At 46.7% G+C, this 21,158-nt stretch overlaps 1 protein-coding gene across 2 annotated transcripts in view; it reads left to right on the forward strand.

The window, feature by feature from the left end:
- The window catches only part of LOC142585164 (cadherin-like and PC-esterase domain-containing protein 1), a 182,256-nt gene that overhangs the window by 153,528 nt on the left and 7,570 nt on the right, over positions 1-21,158 (forward strand). The window contains exons 14-21 of one of the 2 annotated variants that reach the window (XM_075695700.1): positions 3,186-3,277; positions 5,887-5,916; positions 7,720-7,909; positions 8,992-9,172; positions 14,369-14,492; positions 17,890-18,026; positions 19,443-19,663; positions 20,781-20,882. In XM_075695700.1, the coding sequence (XP_075551815.1) occupies positions 3,186-3,277; positions 5,887-5,916; positions 7,720-7,909; positions 8,992-9,172; positions 14,369-14,492; positions 17,890-18,026; positions 19,443-19,663; positions 20,781-20,882 (1,077 nt within the window). The remainder of the gene's footprint in view (positions 1-3,185; positions 3,278-5,886; positions 5,917-7,719; positions 7,910-8,991; positions 9,173-14,368; positions 14,493-17,889; positions 18,027-19,442; positions 19,664-20,780; positions 20,883-21,158) is intronic. The other variant, XM_075695701.1, reaches the window with a different exon arrangement.

The raw sequence follows: 21,158 nt of genomic DNA on the forward strand, positions 1-21,158 counted from the left end.
CAGAAAAGAAGGTTCAATACTGGGACATCCGTCCCTTTCACGCCACTATCTTGCCGGCTTTTCTAGCTAAATGAGCCGACCCATGTGATTTCGATATATACACTGCAACACCTTGCCGGCATAAACTGGAGGGATGGAAACACAAACAAAATTATAAAAGGAATCGTTTTAACACTAATCATCATTTACTATCTGCTCAATAAGTTTTAATGATGCCATATTGAGGTGTAGCCTGGGCGCAGTTCTTGGAATATAATGTGCTGTATTAAGTTGCGTAAAAAGGGGGCCATATTACCGCGAAATAAAGTTCGCGTGGACAGTATATACACGAAGTTAGCCATATCGGAGAAACTACACTGCGCGAACCTGTGGCGTCGATTGTATGTTCTCCCTTGTCTCTCTCTCTCTCTGCCTTGCACTGGCGACCGGTTCCTGCAAGCAAGTAAGCAAAAAAAAAAAATAACCGAGATGAGAAATTCACCGACGATTACGATACTCCCAATGCGAAATTTAAAGGCAGCTGTATACGTGTTTTGATTTCGCGATGTACTGGCTGAGGCGAACAAGCTGTCTCGTGCGGAACATTGCAAACGAAACGAAGTGTGGCGCGACTGCTTCGCTAATTCTGACGCGTCGGTGCGATTCACAGCAGCCGCCGCAGACAGACCTCCGCTCATGTAGAGCTTTATTTCCATATACAGACAATCGAGGCACACTACTCTGGCGCCATCTAGTAGACATCGTCGCCGAAAATCCCGTCGTGCACGGCACTACGCTTTTCTTCTCCTGCTTTTGCCATGCCCTCCTCCTCCGTTTTCCTCCTCGCGCTCTCTTCGCTATCGCCGCTTTTCATCCGCGCCCTGTGTTTGCTCTTTCACCCTCTTGCTGTGCTCGTCCGTTCGGTTGAGAGGACGCCGAGGAACGACGCCGTCGCTCGCCACAGAAACGGGCGTCTAAGAGCTGAATGCCAGGTAGGAATGACGAACCATTCCAAAGCTTGGTTTTAATACATTGAAGCTGGAGAGGACAGTCACCAAAAAACCGTAAGAATGATTTGAAAGTAAACATGGCAGTTGAAGACCGTCAGGGAAGCATTTTTGCAGTGATCCACTCAATGCTGGTAGCATCACAGCCTTTTGTAAAAAAATTTAAAAACTTGAAAGTTCTTTGAACCTCCGCAATTTCAGGCCATGCGTCCAAACATGCGTAGTAATCGTTTTGCGACGTAGGTCTCGAGGTCGTAACTTCGGGGTGCCGTCAGGTTTCGTCGCCAGCTAACGAACCAATTCTTTTATCGACGTTCTTTTCACCAAACACCGCAAAACCGCGATTGTTCGAGGCGAATGGTTACGCTAATCACTCTGCGGGTCCAGCGCTACGGACCTGTTCGGCCGCTTTCGCAATCGTATCCTTCCAGTCCTCGCACGCGCCCCTCTTGTAGCCCTCGATATGGCCAGATCACAGCAAGCGTATCGATGGAGGAGACAGCAGTGCGAGTTCTTCAGAAAAACCGACAAGAAATAAGGTTTGGGGCGCAGTGGTCCCGCTTCAGTGTTGCATACCTGGTTCGACCCGGAGCACGTACGTGGTCCCGCATCGATCTCCCATTTAGGCTCTTCAACTATTTATATGAGATTCGTAAAATGCCGGACGAAGAAATCATTACGCAGAGAAAGTGGAGGCCGACCGACCGGCGCTCGTACTTGCTTTCGTGTTTGCCTCTTGAAGGCTCAGGTTCGCTGCCATGCATAATTCATGCGCAAGGCCCTATTCGTTCGTTTGCTCGTTCCCGTGTACACAACTTCGGGGAGATAGAACGCCAGCATTTTGGCCGGGCCTGACTCGAGTTTTCTCTCGTTGCTTTCACTGCGCGGCTTTCCGTTCGATTTCCGAGAAAAAGAAATGTCGTATACCTCTCTTCTTCGCGAGTTCGACGACTATTCCTGCCCGTGTTGCACGCATAGTTGCTATTTCTGGATGGGAGTTCCAGCCAGATGATCTATTTGCTTGGAGCTTGCTTAGCGGTCATGGGAAGTGGGAACCAGTACACCCATTATTTGTTTGGAAAACATATATGCATTGAAATAGGAACGAAAAAAGCAAAGGGGAAGTGCGTGCGCGCACACGCACGCACGCACGGCAAGTGTTGCTTTCTTGTTCATCACGGTGACCGCTGATATTTCCACATTCATCCTGTGTGTCTGGTTTTTGATGCGGCTAAGTGAAATCCTGTCTATGAGTGCATTACTGCAATACATGCGGTCAACGAGGTCGTGTCTGTGTGCGCCTTCTTGGGCGTAATTTCCCTTATGCGTTGTTCACGTGTGTTGCTTACGTACTGTTCACCTGTGTTGCTGCGTGGCTGGGCACTTGTTAAGCCGCTTTTGTTGGATTTCCAGTATAACAGGCTGCAAATGGAGGTGCGAGCAATCACCCGTTAAATCGAATAAAAGCCATAGTAGAAGAGAACGTTTAATGAAAAGAAAGGGCTTGGCGGGAGGGGGGTTGGGGGGGAGGGTGGTGTAGGGAGACGTGCCCCTGAGTTGCTGATGCATAGTTACGGATAGCAGAAAGGGTTTTACAGAGAAAGAAAGATAATAATGAGAAATGATGCTCAAATCTTCCAATGAGCCAAGCACATGTATAGAAAAGTCTTAAGTTCACACGATGCTTCTCATAAAAGGTAAACATTCGGCTTATATCTGCCTGGTTGAGTACAAACGATTTAAAGAGAACGAAAAGGAAAACTCCCACAAAAATTTATTTTAGAAATCCGACGTTTCGGAGCCCGAGCAGATCGCCCTGTGAGAGAGAAAACAACCACCGGCGGCGGATCCTTTTGGAATCCTGGCATATCCATAAGACGCCCAGTAAGGTCAATCGTTCGTCAGGAACACTTCCGAAAAGTGTTCCTGGTCTACGAAAGTCCAGGTCTACGTCCAGGTCTAGGAAAAGCGTCTGCGCGGCTGTGTGCACACCTGTCGCACGTCAAAAACGCATATAAGCGCTGCTATGCCACACGCCACCTCACCAGTGAAGGAACCGGTCGGGCTCCGAAAGGCGGGTTTTTAAAATAAATATTTCCCTTTTCCTTCTCCTTAATTGATGTTTCTCATAGTACGACGATGATACGCTTACACACGCGAGGGTTGTGTGTTGATTCAACAACGAGGCATTCGACGCAGGAAAGGGACCAACAGTTCGTCGGCGCAGCATAATGAGAAACACGAGGACGACTTCCTCAGCGGAAGTCAGGATTTCTACGCCTCGAGTCAACGTGAGTACACGCCTGCCTTCAAGAGCGTTACTGAAGCACCATTGTCGGCGCAACCGAAATGCGCTGGCACCTCACGCAGATAAACATCCTGAAAACTATGAAATCACTATGCAGAAATTCTTTCGTGACTAACTCGGGAAGGGTTTATACGCACAGTTACGCGTTTGAATTCCTGAAAGGTGATTTTATGTTCAGTGTTTTATTCGCTGAATCGCTTATCTTTAACAAAACGGTGTTAGCAGCATGGCACGCGGTCAACTGCTTCGACATAGACGCGCCCGTGAGCATGCAATAATATGCACACGCACTCGCACTGTTGCCGACTTGTCCATAGGTCATGTGACGGATGCCTACATTTATCCCTAGCTGCCAAGCACATCTGTATGTCTAATACACAGTCCATGGGACTCCGCGTAAGCGAGCTAGTGCTCACGCAAGAATACGTAAGCTTTTAATACGATAGCGGTAAGGGTTCTGCGCCACAGAATATCCTGTGTCGGCGTCGGCGGCGTTGTCCGTAAGGGAAAAATCAGCCCTCCGTGTGGCGCGTAGCTTTTACTGAAGTAATTGAGTTTCTCAAAGTAAAATTCTTCAGAAAATTTGTAAATATATGACTTACACACAACCTAGAGACACGATAGCCTCGGATTGTAATTTGAATATGCGCGAAGACATAACTCTGTTACGTGGAAACAGAAACACAAACCCCGTTTCCAACCGCTTGAGGTTTGGCGCAGCTGTGCTCTACCTCCGGCATCGTTCCACGCAAGAGGCCGCGTTTTTACCAGAAAGCGCGCCTTCGTGCATAGCTTTCGCCGCCAGCGTTTGCCGGTAAACATTACGGTTACATAAGCTGCAGTTGCCGGTAAGCGTGAGAAGCAGTCAGGGATCTTTGAATGCTGTCGCGTTCCACTCGTGAAGGTGAAGCTTAAGCTTCCTGCATTTTTTTATCTACGCCATTAAATGCCGCCTTCTAGTGAACACCTGTGTTTGTTTCCGGACAGCGAACTTCCCGTTTCCGCCTATTCCTTTTTCCCGCATATTTAACTTGTCAGTTCTACTTACCTTCTCTGCGTCCTCCCATGTTCAGTAGTGCGGAGACGTAAGTGACGCAATCGTCTAGTTTCAGAACGGAATGCTAGGCCTCTGTACGGTTACTCAGGCCTATACGAGCCTACATATTAGACTTTGGCCACGGTGCGTGATACCACTGAATTGTGCACGTGCTTTATGTTCTGCGAGCCTGTAATCCTCTCCTCTCACTTCCTCCTCCTATCCCCTAACGCTGCCCCCTTGTGGGAGGTAGCCTAGCCGAGATGAGCCTGACTCATCTCTTTGCTTTTCTATGCATGCTCTCTTTCACTGTACTTACCTGGCACGTAAATCCTATACCAGGTGGTCTTTGTTTAGAAAAATATGACACAGAAAATATCACCTAAGGCAGATATCCCAATTCTGTCACATTCCTTCTCCCTTCTTTCTATTCCCCTTCTCCCTTCCCCCGGCGTAGGGTAACCAACCGGACTCTTGACCGGTTAGCATGCCTGCCTTCTGTTTATCTCTCGCTCTCTCTCTACCACATTCACTGGATTTCTTGAAGAAGCGGATATTACTGGCGTAACGAATACTAGTGTGATACTAGGAAAATTGTCATCCACCAGATTGTGGCACGATGCTATACAAAGGAAACCAGTGCGGGTCTTAAGAAAAATTTCCGGGACTACTACGAATTTTTTAGCAATTGGGAGGTTTTCTTCCTGACAAAACCAGCGTGGGTTTCATTTGTTGTTTCGTGCTACGTACTGTCGCATGGATAACAATATTCCCTTTCATACGTAATGAACAATATCATGCAATTTCTTTACGTTATTTACTTTAAAGAGCACGTTTCTGTTAGTTGGGAAGTCACATCATTCAGGAGAAATCTTGGGCTTACCACACACTGTGAGAAATGCATCCTCAAATTCTTTGGTGACACGCCATTACTTTTACAGTTAACACATAAAAACATGAACAGTTTTGTTAAACCTATGCTGGAATACATTCTACTACATATATTCAGCGCGTATTTCAGAAAACTTGGGCCCAGCAATAGCCGCCTCTTCTTGTAATCCACCTGATGTGACAGAATATCAGTATTCGCCGTAGAAGATATTTAATGAGCCTGTTTCCACCAGGAAAAAAGATACGCAGCTGAAATATTTCAATTTACCCCGCATCCTATCTCTTGTTGACGGTTAGCAGTTTTGCTTTCTTTCATTTTGGTGCGCGCGTTCGCCGAATCTTGTCTGCGACATTCCCGCAATTTCATCTAGAACGAAAGGAATTGCACGATCCTCTTTCTAACGTGTCACTCGCGGAAAACTTGTGGCTCCGTCCGCGCGCACGAAAAAAATAAAAACATAAAGCAAGAGGTGGTGCACAGCATCTGCTATGTAACTTGTTGAACGTATATATACACAGTTTCCAACGTGAAGCGAGCAGCTGAACATTCATTACCGCGCGTGTCTCTTGCCTCGCGAAATAAGCTGGGCCCGCTTTGCGAAGTGACGCGCTTACACTTCGTTTCTCTCTTTCTCTCTCTCTCTCTTTTGCATCTGTCGTTTCAGCGACCTCGGCGAACGTCACATGCAGCAAAGGTAAGCGCGACAAAGGACCGTGATTTATTCTCCTGTTAGCGAGACGCACCAATATTCTCCGAGGATATATGACCCGACGTTTTACGGGCGACGGTGTGCCCTTGCGCGCGCACAGCGCGCCTGAGATGGAAATGCTGTGCGCATCACCCCCCCCCCCCACCCCACACACACACACACACACACACACACACACACACACACACACACACACACACACACACACACACACACACACACACACACACACACACACACACACACACACACACACACACACTGTGACACGTGCACAAGTCGGTCCCGTCCCGAACCGAAGCACGTGATTCGTAATGTTTTGAGAAAACTTAAAAGTAATAATGGAACCGAAGTACCGACAAAGTTACGCGCACCCTAGTCTTGAAATTTGGGAAACCTTACGCTGAAAACGTGTTTACCTCGTTCGCTCAAGCGTAAAATGGCTTTGAGTAGTTTCTTTTTGCGGAAAAACGCGCGCTTGGACTGTATTGCTTGCGTTCGAATTTGTTTGTTTTGTTAGCTTATCTTGCTCTGTGTTTCTTTCTTTTTATTTCTCGCATCGCCGTTTGTTCTGCCTCGCGAACCTGTGCAAGACGTTTCAGGACGGTTTGATATAAGTTATGTCCGCAGGACCGTTAGCCGCGTTTGGGGCACAGGCGAAGAATAGTGTAATGGCCGAACTCGGTTTAGCCGAGCTTTTTTTTTTAAACTTTACCAGACTTCAATGACACGTGTCATAAAGAGATGCGGGAAGTGGGAGTTTATGAGCACGGAAGCGGGAAAAGGAAAGATAGAAATAATTGCCGTATTTCCTCTTTATTTTATTTTTTTGAGGAGACAGGTAGTCGAATGAAAGAAGAACAGCCTTCACTGCAAATTCGCTATTAGTTGTAGGAGATTACAGTGTCTCGCGATATTCCTTCGCATCCGCTTCGTTAATGGCATCGCTTTAAAATTTTGAACGCTCCCCTGTAAAACTATCTTCGTCTGCTTACACGCGATTTAGCAGCAATGCCTTTACCTGGCGCAGCGCTAGATGCTGATATTCTCCTTTTCATCTTGTTACTCTTTGAATGGCCTCACTTACTTTTATGCAATGGTTACCGTACGCTAAACGGATTGTTTCCTTCATGATTCGAAAACTTTCCTGTAGTTTCTGCCAGCCGAAGCATACGTTTCACTTTAAATCTTCGAAGGAAATTGAAGGGAAACAGTTTGACCACGCCAGGTTAATTGGATGGAAAACTCGATTTAAGAATATGTAAAATAGCCTCCAAAGCTTGGGCAACAAGGGGACATCTGCTGTGTGATTTACAAGGGGATTTCGTTATATATATATATTCCAGAAATCATTACTGTGTCATGCTTTGCTTTCAGCTTGCTAATGAGTAGAACATTTAGTAAGAGGGCTCTGCTGTAACACGGTTTGAGGCAGCGGACTTTGGCACAGTTTTTAGCACAATCCGTTCGATTTATCTTGTGCAGACTACGATTTCTAGTCTTACGTTTACTTTGTCTTGACCACTTCGTGAGACATCGTATCTGCCTCGCTCCGTTTGCCTCTCACCCGTTTTTGTTTTTTTCTTGGCAGCGCTACCCGTTACGGTCTCCCATCTCTCGGGGGCAAAAATTTCAAACAGTATTAATTACAATTTTTTTTTGCAAAACCGAGACATAACGGCAATTCAAAGGCAATGCTAACAAGACCGTTACAGCCAGCGTTTCAATGTGGCTCGCCAATGTGGAGCGCGTCAGCGCATCGTTGATCTCGCCGCGCCGGCACCGCAGATCCGTCGACGATGCCGTACCTGGCTCAAATCGTGACCGAACCGTCGGTGCGCCTGCAACCTGCTTTCAAGCCGCAGCGGACCGAGTACTTCGCCAACGTCTCGTACGACCTGGTGTTGGTCAAGGTGTGGGGGCTGGCCCAGCACTGCGGCAGCCAAGTGCGCGTAGACGACAAGTATGGCCCAGCCAGGTGAGGAGGGCGATGACGTCCTGAACACGCGTGCTAACCTCTGTAGCGTGGCTTCCAGACGTGGCAAGCGTGAAGTGAAACATCCTACAGACCGGGTGTTCTCGTGGAGATATCGATTATTACTGTGGAATCGTAGGCATTCTTGTCGTCGTGTTTTTTTCCCTGAGATCAAAGTGTGATTTAGTGTAGGGATCGCGTTACTTGTGCATATTTTTGGTATCGGTAATGTCTTCCTCAGGTTCGGGTGCGTACACGTTGCTCTATTGCTCTCTTTTTTTTGTCATTCTTCTCCCATTAAATAGAACCCACGCTGGTTAAACTCTGCAGCTTCGCCCGAATTTCAGGTACAACCCTTTCAAACTCCCGCTTTCAAGGGCACGGATGGTTCCAACACGTGACCCGCGTAATCGTTCTCAGCAGTCCGCCAGAGCTCACACCCGTTTTCCTGTGCCTCTCATGAGCAATTCGTCGCTTCCGTAAGCCTTAAACGCAAGCTTTCTCACCGTTCCCCCAGACTACATTGCAGCTTGTCCTGCGGGAAGCTATGGATTATATGTGTGGCTCAATCGATGAAAGGAATTCGATACCACTTCCATAAGCGCAGTTCATTTGAAGGATGTAGCTGTCGGTGTAGTGAGAGCAGAGCTGCGACCTGGGAACGGACCTTTGCGCTTTCTTTTGTCATTGCTCGGCACAACGTTACAGCGCGCAGCGTCGTCGAAGCGCGTCAAACAGCACGCAAATGGTGACGAATGATGGCTTGAATTTCAGTGCCTTGACTGTTAAGTTCTTTGAAAAGCAGACTCTGCTTTCCATAAGCGTAAATGCGCCTGCTGTGTCCCTTTCCTTCAATGCTTCTTCAGAAGTTGACGATTCATCATTATGCGCTCCTTCTGTTTGAAGTTGCGAACAGGCGCTTTTCATGCGGATGTGGATGCACGTTCATTACTCCTTGCAAGAGAAGATTTTCGTGTGCTGGAGAAGATTCTCGTGATTATCCGTGTGACTCTTATTCATATTTAACCCGCAGTGTACCGTTTCAATGTCTCCGTAACCTGAAACTGAGAGTACGCGCGTCGCAGGCCGGCGAACTATACCCTGGGCGTGGGTGAGAACAAGGTCGTGCTGTACGTGATGGACGGCGGCCAGCCGGACCCCTGGGTGGTCAACGCCTACACGCTGCTCATCCGTCGCATGCCTCTCGCAGACGACGCCGTGGTATTCAGCCCTGCCGCTCAGCACCAAGTGTGCAGCCTCAAGCAGGTAGGCGGAGACACTAATACTGCAAAGATGCTTCCCTGCATCGTTTCACGAAACTGCGTTCAGAGGAGGCTTCTGTTTGCCTGTTACGCCTGCGAAATAAAAAAAAAAAGGTTTACTTTGACACACTAGTTGGGAAAAAAAGGTGAAGACGCAATACAGTTATCGGCCGTTATAATTGGTTTCAATTATTTTATCGTCGTCACCACTTATTCTCTAAAATTTTATGTTTGTTTGGTTTAAGCCTTTAGCAGTGAATACACTGTGGCACTTGGCTTGAGAGGGGGGGGGGCTAATGCGAGTAGTGTGGATGTGACAAAGCAAGCACTTAAACAGGATATCTCTGGATTGATCAGTCGCAGGTCCTGTTTCCGTGGTATGCATGATGAACACATCAGTGCTCAAAGCCACACAATCTATCTTGGAGCTTCATTTATCGCTTATTTGCATGACACAGAACAGATAGCATTTGCATTTACGTTTAATTCTCAAATGTAAGTACGTTTTTCGAACCATGTAAGTCATCTGTGGTTAATGTCTTGCGCTTTTACGTTTGTTTGATTAATACTGGCTTTGCGATGTTATCATCCGGGTAAGCTCAGATGGCCAAGTGACCACTGCGGAAGGACGATGGTTGCGGGTTCGTTCCCCCTAATCACTATAAATGCTTCTCCAACTGAGAAGCTTTCTTCATATGAAATTCGCCGAGCCTCCCGCTGCAAATAAATGTAGCGCCACTGTAATGAAGTGTTCAAACTGTAGCGGCTCTCATGAGGCTTCGTCGAGGAATTGCCCACATATTAACAACGAAGTGACCCTCTTGAAAGAGATGGTGCGACATCATTCATCTCATCAATAAGCCGCCGCTAAACTCCGCAGGCGACGTTCCCGTCGCCGACGCCCTTCAAGGAAGACCGTTACCTCTGCGACGCGCTTGCAACTTTCCACACTATCACCTCCGGCGCTGCCGCTCAGTCCACACAATGCGGAAAAGACCACGAAGCACAAGGTCACTGAGAAGATCACATCTGCCGAAGCTTGACCGGCTCTACCAGAGTGAGAGCAATCGCCATCAGAATCACAGCAAACTTTTGATAGACAAGCCCCGATGTTTACTCGGTGATTTGTCCGACCAAGACAGGCAAGTGGCTGTAATGCTGAAATCGCTAATTACTACAATCCGCATGATAATGGACAAAGTGCAAACACCAGCCGCACGAAGCTGTGCAGATACTGGATGCGCTAAATTCAGTGCTTGAGAGCATCCTATAAGCACCATGGCTCGCCCAATAGCCTCCTTCCGTACTGAAGTTAAAGTTGCGTCAGTCTGCTTGCAGAATGCCAAAAGTTTCAGGACCCGTATATCAGTCTTTTGCCAATTTGTTTTTACGAATCTTTTCCCCATACAGGTGGTTTACGAACCACATAAATCGTCTTTTTTCAGACTGTCTGGTTATGAATCTTCCGTCTCGTCCACGTGCGGTGCACGGAGCAAAATAATCGTTTACATCCACACGGATTTTACCATATGCCATCCACGCGATAGAGCGTCATGGCGACAATCAATATGTATGCCTGCATGTCAAAAAGAATACTGTGTCATTTACACTCATCGGAGCTTACATATCCCCAGCGGGTCACTTTGATGGCAAAAGGCTTAGAGATATACTGCTAATAACCAATGACCCTTGGGTTATCACAGGTGACTTCAACGCGTATCACCAGCTATGGGGAAGCATTAAAATTGACTCCAGAGGCAGGAGTCTTGCCTTCATTGTTGCCGACAATGATACGTGCTGTGCGAATGATGGCAGCCCTACATTTCTGCGGGGCAGGAGTACCTGCTTGGATTTGACTTTGGTGTCACGGAGCTTCGCCTCCAGCGTCCAATGGTTTAAGGACATAGAGACACATGGAAGCGACCATATTCCAACATGGATAAACATTAGTGGAGTTGCACAATCCTGCTCTACTATCTTGCGTGCAATTGATTGGTCGAGGTTTAAGGCGCATATGAATGACACATGTCGGGAAGGCCTTTCATACATCATAGAAGATACAATCGCGGAAAGAATGAAAACATTCATTTGCTCCCTTACCAGATCAGCAAGGCGAACAGACTTCAATATAGAGCTGGAGAGGCTGCGTGCGGCACGCCGATAGGCAGAAAGAAGGTATCGGCGCATGAAGTCCGTCCGAGATCTCTGGGCTTCACGACACATACAAAAAGAAGTCCAGCGCCGTATGGATAAATTCGAAAACAAGCGACGAAAATCTTTCTGCCAGTCGGTTGATCTCCGAAGTTCGCTGTCGTACATATGGAGAACAAATAGGGGTCTCCGTTCATGTACATACCAAAGAAATACCTTTGTTGCTTTGGCCTTCTCCCAACACCGCCCGCAGCTTGAAATGGTTGAAGAGTTCTGTTCGCGGGCTCTTGGGTCCGTGGTTCACTACCGACGCATCACTGAGTAACATCCCCGCGACAAGTGTACTAAAAATGAACGTGCCATTTTCGCTCGACGAACTTGACGCTGCGTTGGTGACTTGCAGGCGTTCTTCGTCACCAAGACCAAATGGCACAACGTACGCTGCCCTATGCAATCTTGGACATGGCGCACGTGGTGAGCTTCTCAAGTACCACAATGAGTCGTGACACAATTCCGTTGTTCCTAAACAACGTAAAGCGAGCCGCTTGATCCCGATTCTAAGATCTAGAAAGTCTCCTCTTGATTTATCATCATATCGTCCGATTGAGCTTTCTAGTTGCGTCGGCAGAGTGATGAAAAAAAATTATTCTTGCTCACTTGGAATGATACCTCAAGCGATTCAACATCTATCTCGATGCCATGGCGGGCTTTCGTCGAGGTCGCCCATTACCCGTTACCCGGGTCCAAGAACGAAAAGCCTAAATCGTCTCTCAATGACACTTTTTCTCGATGTCAAACGAGCACAATACAACGACGCCCATGAGGCTATACTGAACTCACTTGAGGCAGTGGGAGTTGGGTGGCCAGATGTATCAAAGAATTCGGGGCTGTTTGACTGAGAGGCTTTTTCTTACAGGCCGAAGACGGTCCAACTTCGGAAGATTACATCTGCTGGGGTGTGCCACAGGGTGGGGTGTTCAGCCCCATATTGTTCAGCTTCCTCCCTGTAGGACTTGCTGAGTGCTTACCACAGACAGATAATGTCTCCATATACGCCAACGACATTTGCATCTGGGCCTCGGTCACTCGGCCTCAGGTGCGAGCTACGCTGCAGTGAGCGGCAACCATGACGTCTCCTCACCTCCAAGAACAAGGCCTCAGTGTGCCTACCGAAAAGAGCACATTGGTTGGCTTTACGCGCAAAGAAATGTCATTGTATTTTAGTTCAATCAATTAACGGCCAAATTGTATCCTGTGTAAGACGCATCAGTTTCTGGGTGTCATCATCGACCGCAACATCTCAGGAGGCCCTCACTTTGTCTATCTGAAGAAGAAGTTATCTGCCATTGCTCAGATGTTGAAATTCCTCTGCGGGAAAATCTGGGGTACATTAGTCCATCCTATGCTGCAACTTTACAGGGTACGGTACTCCTGGGACTCCTACGTTAGTCTTCCAGTTTTGCCAAATACATGCGAGATGAACATTCGTGCTCTGGAGAGCATACAAGGTCAAGCCCTACGCACGTGTTTAGGGCTGCCTCGGTGCACCTCATCACCAGCAACAACTGGCATCGCGAGATACTATATGACCCAGACACACGTAGCTGTCAACTCTCTCGGAGCGCACATTCACCATCTGTCAAGAATCCCCGACCATCGAAGCCTTCACCTCCTGTGTGGGTCCTGTGACAGCCACAAGTGAATCTTGCTATTCCCGGAATTACAAACAAGGCCAATCACCCGTCATGGCTCTGAAGCAACCAACGCTGCTATAACTCCACCAGGCATATCATGACCGCATACCTACGGTTGGACCTCGCCTATCAGCAGAACTGCCGCTTTCGTCGTTCCAACTAAGAATATTGCCGTTAAGTTCAACGTGTCCCACATGACTACATCTACAGCGTCAGAACTTTCAGCCATCCATACCGTTGTGAACTACGTCACCGAAGAGCCGGCGTGTAAATGGGTCATATTTTGTGACTCTAAAGCCTCTCCTCACTGTATAAAGTCTTCCTTACATCACAGAACATACGAGCAGATGATATCCGATGTTAGAGAAGTACACCATCCATGCTCTGGAAACAAGGCACAACATAATCTTGCAGTGGATTCCTGCTCACTGTGGCATCGTCAGTAACGACTTGGCTGACAGTGCTGCTCGGACTGCCCATGAAGACACCCAGACGCGTCGAATACTTTTGGCAAGGATGGACGTTGCCAGGAAACTTCGTCTACTTGCACACAAAACGTGACAAGCTTCCTGGAGTACAAGTGCCTTCAACTGCCGATTGCATAAGCTGGACACATTATTACGGCTACAACTGCCATCTAGCCTTTCCCGTGGCGAGTCAACCTTACTGTGCCGCTTGTGGCTGGAAGTGGCGTTCACGAACGCTAACTCCTATTGTATGGGGATGGCCAAGAGCCCTATGTACGACTCCTGTAGGTTTGAGGAAACCATATTGTGTAACTGTCCTCGCTACGACGTACAACGCCTTTCTCTGCGGACAACTTTAAGTCGACTGGACTCGAGACCATTCTCCGAGTCAAAGATACTCGGACCGTGGCCACACCCATCACTGGCACGAAAAGCGATTCGTGCACTAGTACGCTACTTGAAGCGCAAAGACTTAAGAGACCGCTTATAGTGTTTTTGGGGATCCTCCCACGTACATGCACCCAGTGCTCTCTCTCTTCCCTTTTTCCTCTTGCTATTCCCCTTTCCCCCAGCCCAGTGTAGGCTAGCAAACTGGACGCATGCCTGGTAGACCTCCCTGTCTTTCTTCTCCTTGCTTTCTCTCTCTCTCTCTCTCTCTCTCTCTTGTACGAGTTTCTCATTATTTGCTTAACGAGGCTGTCAAGTGGCTGGAATTTTTTTCTCTGTCATTCATCTTCCTCCGCCTTGCGAAGTTCCGCAGAACTAATTTGCCAGTGTGACTATTACGTTGAAAGAAAATATCATTAGTTGCAACAATGTTTCTCTCTCGTTTTGTTTTTTATTGCTTGTATTCGTCTTACCCTGACGCGTATTGGTTTATCTTTCAAGGAGTGCGAAATGCAAGTCGCACCAGCGGAGCCGTGTGGTCTGTACAGCGAGACCTCTGTGGACTGGCCGAGCTACCTTGAAAAGGCGGCCCGACTACCTGTCTGCAAGGACGGCAGCTCCCAAGGTATAATCAGAAATCATTCCGTTATCTGTCAAAATCATGTCGTGGAGATATACTAATATAACTAAAGCAAACCAGCCTTTGAATAATTATGCTTAGTGACTGACAATGAATAATAATATTCTTACAAAGAGAACGCACTAAAAATAAAGGACGAAATTAACAAGTATTTTTGTTCCTAACAACTGCTTGACATTAACGGTAGCCTTCGCTAATAATATGTCCAAGATCACGGTTGGCTTGCATCTTCTTTTACGAACAGTTCTATTCCAATGGCAAACAGCGCTTACAGCGGAAACGTTTTTCGAATTTTGCCCCTGCTGAATTCAAGCACTAAGCTTAAATATGATATGATGGATATAAAGTTGGTTCTCTAGCCTTTCCAATTGTTTGGGGGTTGAGCAGCAAACAGAAAAACTATGACGGCGATTGGATAGACGCTTTAACTCGGACTTTCACTGATCAAATATACGTAAATAAAAAATAATAATAATATGTTGCAACTGCTAAGCTGTCATTAAGGAAGTCTGTGGCGTTTAAAAGAAAAGATTTTATCCCAACAAATATTTTAGAAGCTAGCTTATTCACTTCTCAGTTTTCTCCTCAAGCATTGCCAGAAATATCATCAGAAGTGTAAGAAGTTATTAAGTTCAAACCAGAAAATGGGACATGATTTCCAACTCTTTGGCTACGCACTAAAACACACCGCACTTCTGTAAAACGGCATCTATTAGCAGAATACAAGTCGGCACATTTTCCAGCAGTTCTTATGCGCATTTTTCAGTACTTGCACAAGTATAGTAACGGCTTTTCCTAAATTATAAAATGATACATTAGGTTTACTTTATTAGATGCAGTTTAATAAATTGCGAAATGTGTTCTTTGTGCAGAGTTACTGACCTGTGAAGTAGATGCTGCACATATTTACTGACGTTTATCATTATGGGAAAAAATTGTTTGAGAGCATCAAAAATGTTTTCTGTCAAATATCACTATAACTTGTGGCACAAGCCTCGTGTGTGAAGCTCACAGCTAGCTGGTACCGGCCAGTCATGATGATGATGATGATGATGATGATGATGATGATGATGATGATGGCCTCATGTTATGGCTCATACCCACACTGGGGGATTGGCCAAGAATTGTGTGCTGAAACAATTACCTATTCTTTTGGGGTGTTACAAATACGATGAGAAAAAGAAAGAAAGAAATGTAAATATACAAAAACAAACAAATTACAAGAGAACAATCAAAAGGTTATTCGTTTTGTTGATTGTATGCAACCGCAAACGGCAACAAACACGTCCCTGTCCTGCGCATTCTACTTTAACTTCTTTCTTCGTGGCGATGTCCTTGCTGCTGCCTGGCGCGCGGGCTTAGTGGACACGAATTCCCACAACCCTAACCCTTACATTCAAAAGCAAACATGTTGATAATTCAAATAGATTCAGTAGTTGCATATTGCGAGCATTTCTGTGTTTCATTTGCATAAATACGTATAACAAGTCATACCCACAATTCTTGGAGGTGATCTCTTTGGTGATGCTCCATAAATTCTGCACTGGCGGAAGGACACAAGAACAGGGACTCGTACGCGAAGAGACCAGACTGAAATTCACGTGGCACCTTGTTTGCGACTGCTTTTAACATCGCATCGCTTTTCTTTCTGCCATGCGTTGTGAGTAGGCTTCAGTTGTTCGTTAGCTGATTGAGTTAGCGCAGATGACTGCGTGATTTTTTATCAGGTTAATTCCACAGAGGACCTGATTACCTTAAACAAAAAAACCTTCAGCTACCGGAAAATTGGTGTAGAACATGGAATATAGCACTAAACTTCGAGAAAACGGTTGACTTGTGCCTCACGAATAAAATGACCAAACTGATGCATAGCTATTAAATTTATGGTACAGTTCTCAAACAAGTCGACAATTGTAAGTATTTAGGTGTCACAACTGCCTCACGAGTGAAATGGTCAGAACATACAAGTAACTTCTGTTCAAATGCTAGAAAAAAATAAAGCTGGGGTGCCTAAAACCCAAGTTACGCAATTCCACAGCCACATTACGTTTAATGGTCTAGGAATCTATAGTCGGACCTTCTATAGAATACGCCAGTATTGTACGGGGCCCGCACACAGCAGGCGATATCGATGAAGTTGAAAAAGTGTGTAAGACTGGCCGCTCGGTTTATTTATAAACATTTTGTTGGCATAAACATAAACATCTATGTTGGCATTGGCAAATCTTGAGCGTTTGTCGGAGAGAAGAAAGGCTGTTAGGTTAGAATTCTTTAATTGTCTTTATTTTCTGAAATTAGATATTCATGCGGAAGATTTTATTGTTAGAAACAACTAGGCGGTCCCGTCATAAACATGGCCTCAGCGTTAAACCTGTATTTGCACGCAGAACTGCGTACTAATTCATTTTTTTTTCCACGGACTGTAGCCGACTGGAATTCCTCGTCACACATTTCACCTTTACTCAGTCCTGTTTAAGTTGGTCCGCCTAACTTTATTCCAGTTATTGTGTATTGCCTGCCGCTGTTTACCCAATTACATACTTTGTTGTTATAGTATGTATTCATGATATGTCCCATTTTTTTTACTGTATTTCTGTATTCTGCAATGCTCTGTACTCCCTTCTGCTTGGGACTTCGAGGTTCGCGCTATTAAATAAATAATGAATAAATAGGAAAAATTACTTCACTCGTTTAGCGTGGCTTCATTTTCGTGCTCTTGTCATTGCTTCCTTACTCTAATGCGAGAATCATGAAAGAAATCAGTTTGGCGTAGGCTTAGCTCCCGCTTTTAGATACATCATTTCGCTCTCGAAGCGATTAACTGTAAAATTATCTCTACCTCTTCAATAGCAATCTACAATAAATGCTTAATAAGTGTAAATAACTAGTGGACATAAATACAACAAGGAAAGCACCTAAAGAACAAGGTAAAGAATTTTACACACGGGATGTCTTGTTTTCAATCATTAGTGCTATATACACACTGATATTATTTCCGTACATTTCTTACGTTGGTGTTCAAATTTTTTCTTGATTGTTTATTTAGTTTATGCTTGTCCTTGTATGAAGCTGAGAAAGATCTTTTTGTTTATGTTACAAAATGTTTTCAGATTTGATGTCTAAAAAATGTTATGTATAATAATTAACATGTTCAAAGCAGAAACTGCTTTGAAACCGACGCGTGTATATTGAGTACACCTATATTTTGATGTGAATGTAGTTTTGCGAACACTGCATAATTTGCTGTTGACTTGCAGTCGAGGGGGGGGGGGGCGCTATGACCTTTAGTCGGGCTTCGCACCTTATTATCTTGGCCTCGCTCTCGATCAAATGATAAAGAAACAAAGAAAATCAGCTCTGCTCGCTATACTTTTTTTTCCAGGACGCTGGATGGTGCCTTGTGAGAAGTGTGCCGCCAAGGAGTCCTGCTTCTGGAAGGAGGCCCGCTGGCAGCCCTATCAGTGCCGATATGTGAACCTGCCGCAGAGGACGCTTGCGCGCTGCATGTCTGGAAAGAAGGTAGCGTAAGCCTGGTTCACCGCGAACATCTGAAAGCAGAACCTTTGCTGCAGTGTTGGTCGTTACTTACGGCTGCAGATAGAGGAGCAATTGACGCTACGTAAAAAAAGTGCCGACGATTACGTTACTTCCTAATGCGAAATTTGAGCGCAGCAAATAAGCTGTTTCACCTTTTCGATAGATTGAGGCAAAGAAATCGAGCAACACATGTATGCGCTATCACAGAATTTTTTTTTTATTTTTCACACGTATTCCTTTAACAAAGACTCCACTATAACAGTTCTTGACAGTCATGAAGGAAGCTTTGTGGTCGGAGAAATAGACTGATATATGTTCGACTTGGTACACCAATGCTTGATTCTCAAAGTCGAGATGTATACAAGTGCCTCGCGAGGTTGTCACAGCCGTGGGACGCGTTACGAGCGAGAGGAACGGGATGTTCTCCCGCATAAGTGTTAGGAAATTGCTGTTTGTCTTTATGTCAAGCCGCCACCGATCTGGCTCTCTGATTGCCACCGCACAGGGCGAACGGCAGCGGCAATTTCGGCTCGGGCGGTGCACATATACAGATCCGCCGCCACCGATCTGGCTCTCTGATTGCCACCGCACAGGGGTTGCATTGGAGGAGGAGCGAAGAAAGGAATTAAGTTCGAGCCGGCGCTTTGACAACCGGAGACTCGCAGGAAGAGGGGGGAGGGGGGCGGCGTGTACACCCAGCGGCAAACGATGGGGGCAGAAGCGCGCGCAGCAAGCGGACAACACGATAAAGGGAGGAGGGAAGAGATAGCAGCGACTGACTGATGCCGCTGACGCCGATAGTGAGTCAACCCCAGCTGCGGAGTTGGTTTCAGGGACAACGAATAACCGGCGCGTCGGCAACTGAAGAGCACCCTATCCGCTACACAAGAACAGGGGGGGGGACCCTTTCCTCCTCTTTCTGCATGGCGGCGACGGTGTTCTATGCAGTCACGTTATCTTGACTCTCTAGCGGCGTCAGCGGTATCAGTCGGTCGCTGCTAGCGCTGGGGGGATGAAAGGGGGGCGGAGCTGGTTACGAGGCCGACGACGACGCCGACGCGAAACCCAGGAACGGACGCCAAAGAGCTGCGCTCTAAAAAAAAAATTCTTGCACCCTCAACCATTTGAAATGTCTCGCTTTCTTCGAGTCGCTTGTGGTCGGCGTGGGCGACAATGGGGTGATGAATCAGAGCGTCGTAGGGCGGCGCACTGGCCAGCGCAAGGTGCCTATATTTGTGGCATTTAAAAGAAGTTCTTCATGACGGGCCTTTTCTTTTTTTCTAATAATCTGCCGCAGTGAAGAGGGCTCAATATTTTGTCTTTCTTGTGTCGAAAAGGCACGTCACTGTTAATTAAAAGCCGACATTTTCCTTCGCGACCCGTTACCGTCTCACGCAGTTGCTGTTCATCGGCGACTCGACGAACCGGGGCATGATGCACTACGTGATGGAGCGCCTCAACGGCTCCCTGCAGCACTGGGACAAGACGCATGACCTGCGCGTCTACGCCAACCTGAACCGCGGCGAGACGGCGGTGGCGTTCGCCTACTACCCGCAGTTCTGGCTGCCTACGAGTCAGCGGCCTGTCTTCGACAAAGCGCTCTACCAGCTTATCGAGAGGTATGACACGCTTCGCAGCATTGCCTTGAAAAAATAAAGGAATCCGATGACTCTACTGTGATACCGCCGGTGAAGTGCGAGGCATCGAGGCCACACTGCTCCTGTCAAAACTACAGTTTTTGCCGTATTCGCTGTCGCACGATAGACTGTGTATAATGCTTAACGCGCATGCGCAGTGGCGCTACACTGGTGCCATGACGACGGAGCCCTCAACGCTTTTCCGCTAAGCTTAGATTTAGGGCAACATTGATGCGAATACCGGGGGTAGTGCCATTGCTATATTTTCTTTTTCAGTGAACTTTAGGGGAAAGTTGGTGATGAGTCGTCTCAACCCCACTCATCAGGTAGAATCATTTTATTCCCAGCTCGTTGCCTTTTAATCTCGATGGTTAAGCGGGTTAGTCGTGATACGAATACAACACGCCTCTTACCGTAGTTGGTCATCAGCTCGCTAAGAATAACTATATACTACAGGGATGCTTCCTGGCACTTGTGGCATAGTGAAACCATAGTGAAACATTTCGTGAAATTGGTCTGTTGTCTTTCCTGGGAACTTCTCGACGCCCTTCGGGCTTAAATACTTTTGGAAGACTTGTCGAATGTCCGCGGCGGGCAGGACTTACGTTTTTATTTTATTTTATGAAAGTCTTACCAGCCCGACCACATTTTCTGTCCAATCTACGGGCAACTCGCAGTACAATTGCTGTCACTTGCAGTTATTGCTGTCACTTTGGAATTCAGTGATAACTTCTTGTCTGCGTGAAAATATTAACGAGAACAGGGCCAGCATAGTGTAGCGATGCTGCGCTTCCCGATGTTAGTGCATTTCGGCGCTTTTCGCATTCCTGAGTTCGACGCTTCGGTCGGGAGCAGAGAGTCGCTTGACCACTCACTAATGCGAAAGGTGCCGAAAGGCATTGGGAAGCAGCATCGCTGTATCACGATATCGCGGCCCAGAGACAGTAAGCAGAAATATTAAGCTAACTTGCATTCGTAAATCACGCTTTGCGCTTTCTTTAGCTTAAAGTGGTGGGGGCAACTTTTCTTAGAAAATTTTAGCGCCTTTTTAATATTCCGAATTTTTTGTGTGCCTTTCTTTTCCTGCGCTTCCTTTTAGGTCAAGGCCACTCCAGAACAACTCTAACACTGTCCTCATCGTGGGCGGCGTCCACTGGCTCGCGACTCAGCACCTTTACATGCTGGTCAAGGCGCTACGTGGGTAAGTAAGACCGGCATCCATATCGACATGCGCAGAAGCTGCGCACGCGCACCGATAACTGGCCTGAGAAACAGGTCGCTTTTCAAGTTAGCGATGGCCGGTATGGGTAAAAAAAATCGATGTCGGTACATAATTCCTGGCCTTTAGTTCTTGACTTTCTTGTAAGCGACAACGTGTACGTATAGCATATGACGTGAATCAGAAATAGGAGACTGAAAGGAATCTGTTTTCTATGCTGTTTCCATTTGGGTTGCAACATCGTAGAAGTGACGGAAA

Source organism: Dermacentor variabilis, chromosome 6 (genome assembly GCF_050947875.1).
Source record: "Dermacentor variabilis isolate Ectoservices chromosome 6, ASM5094787v1, whole genome shotgun sequence".
Taxonomy (NCBI): domain Eukaryota; kingdom Metazoa; phylum Arthropoda; class Arachnida; order Ixodida; family Ixodidae; genus Dermacentor; species Dermacentor variabilis.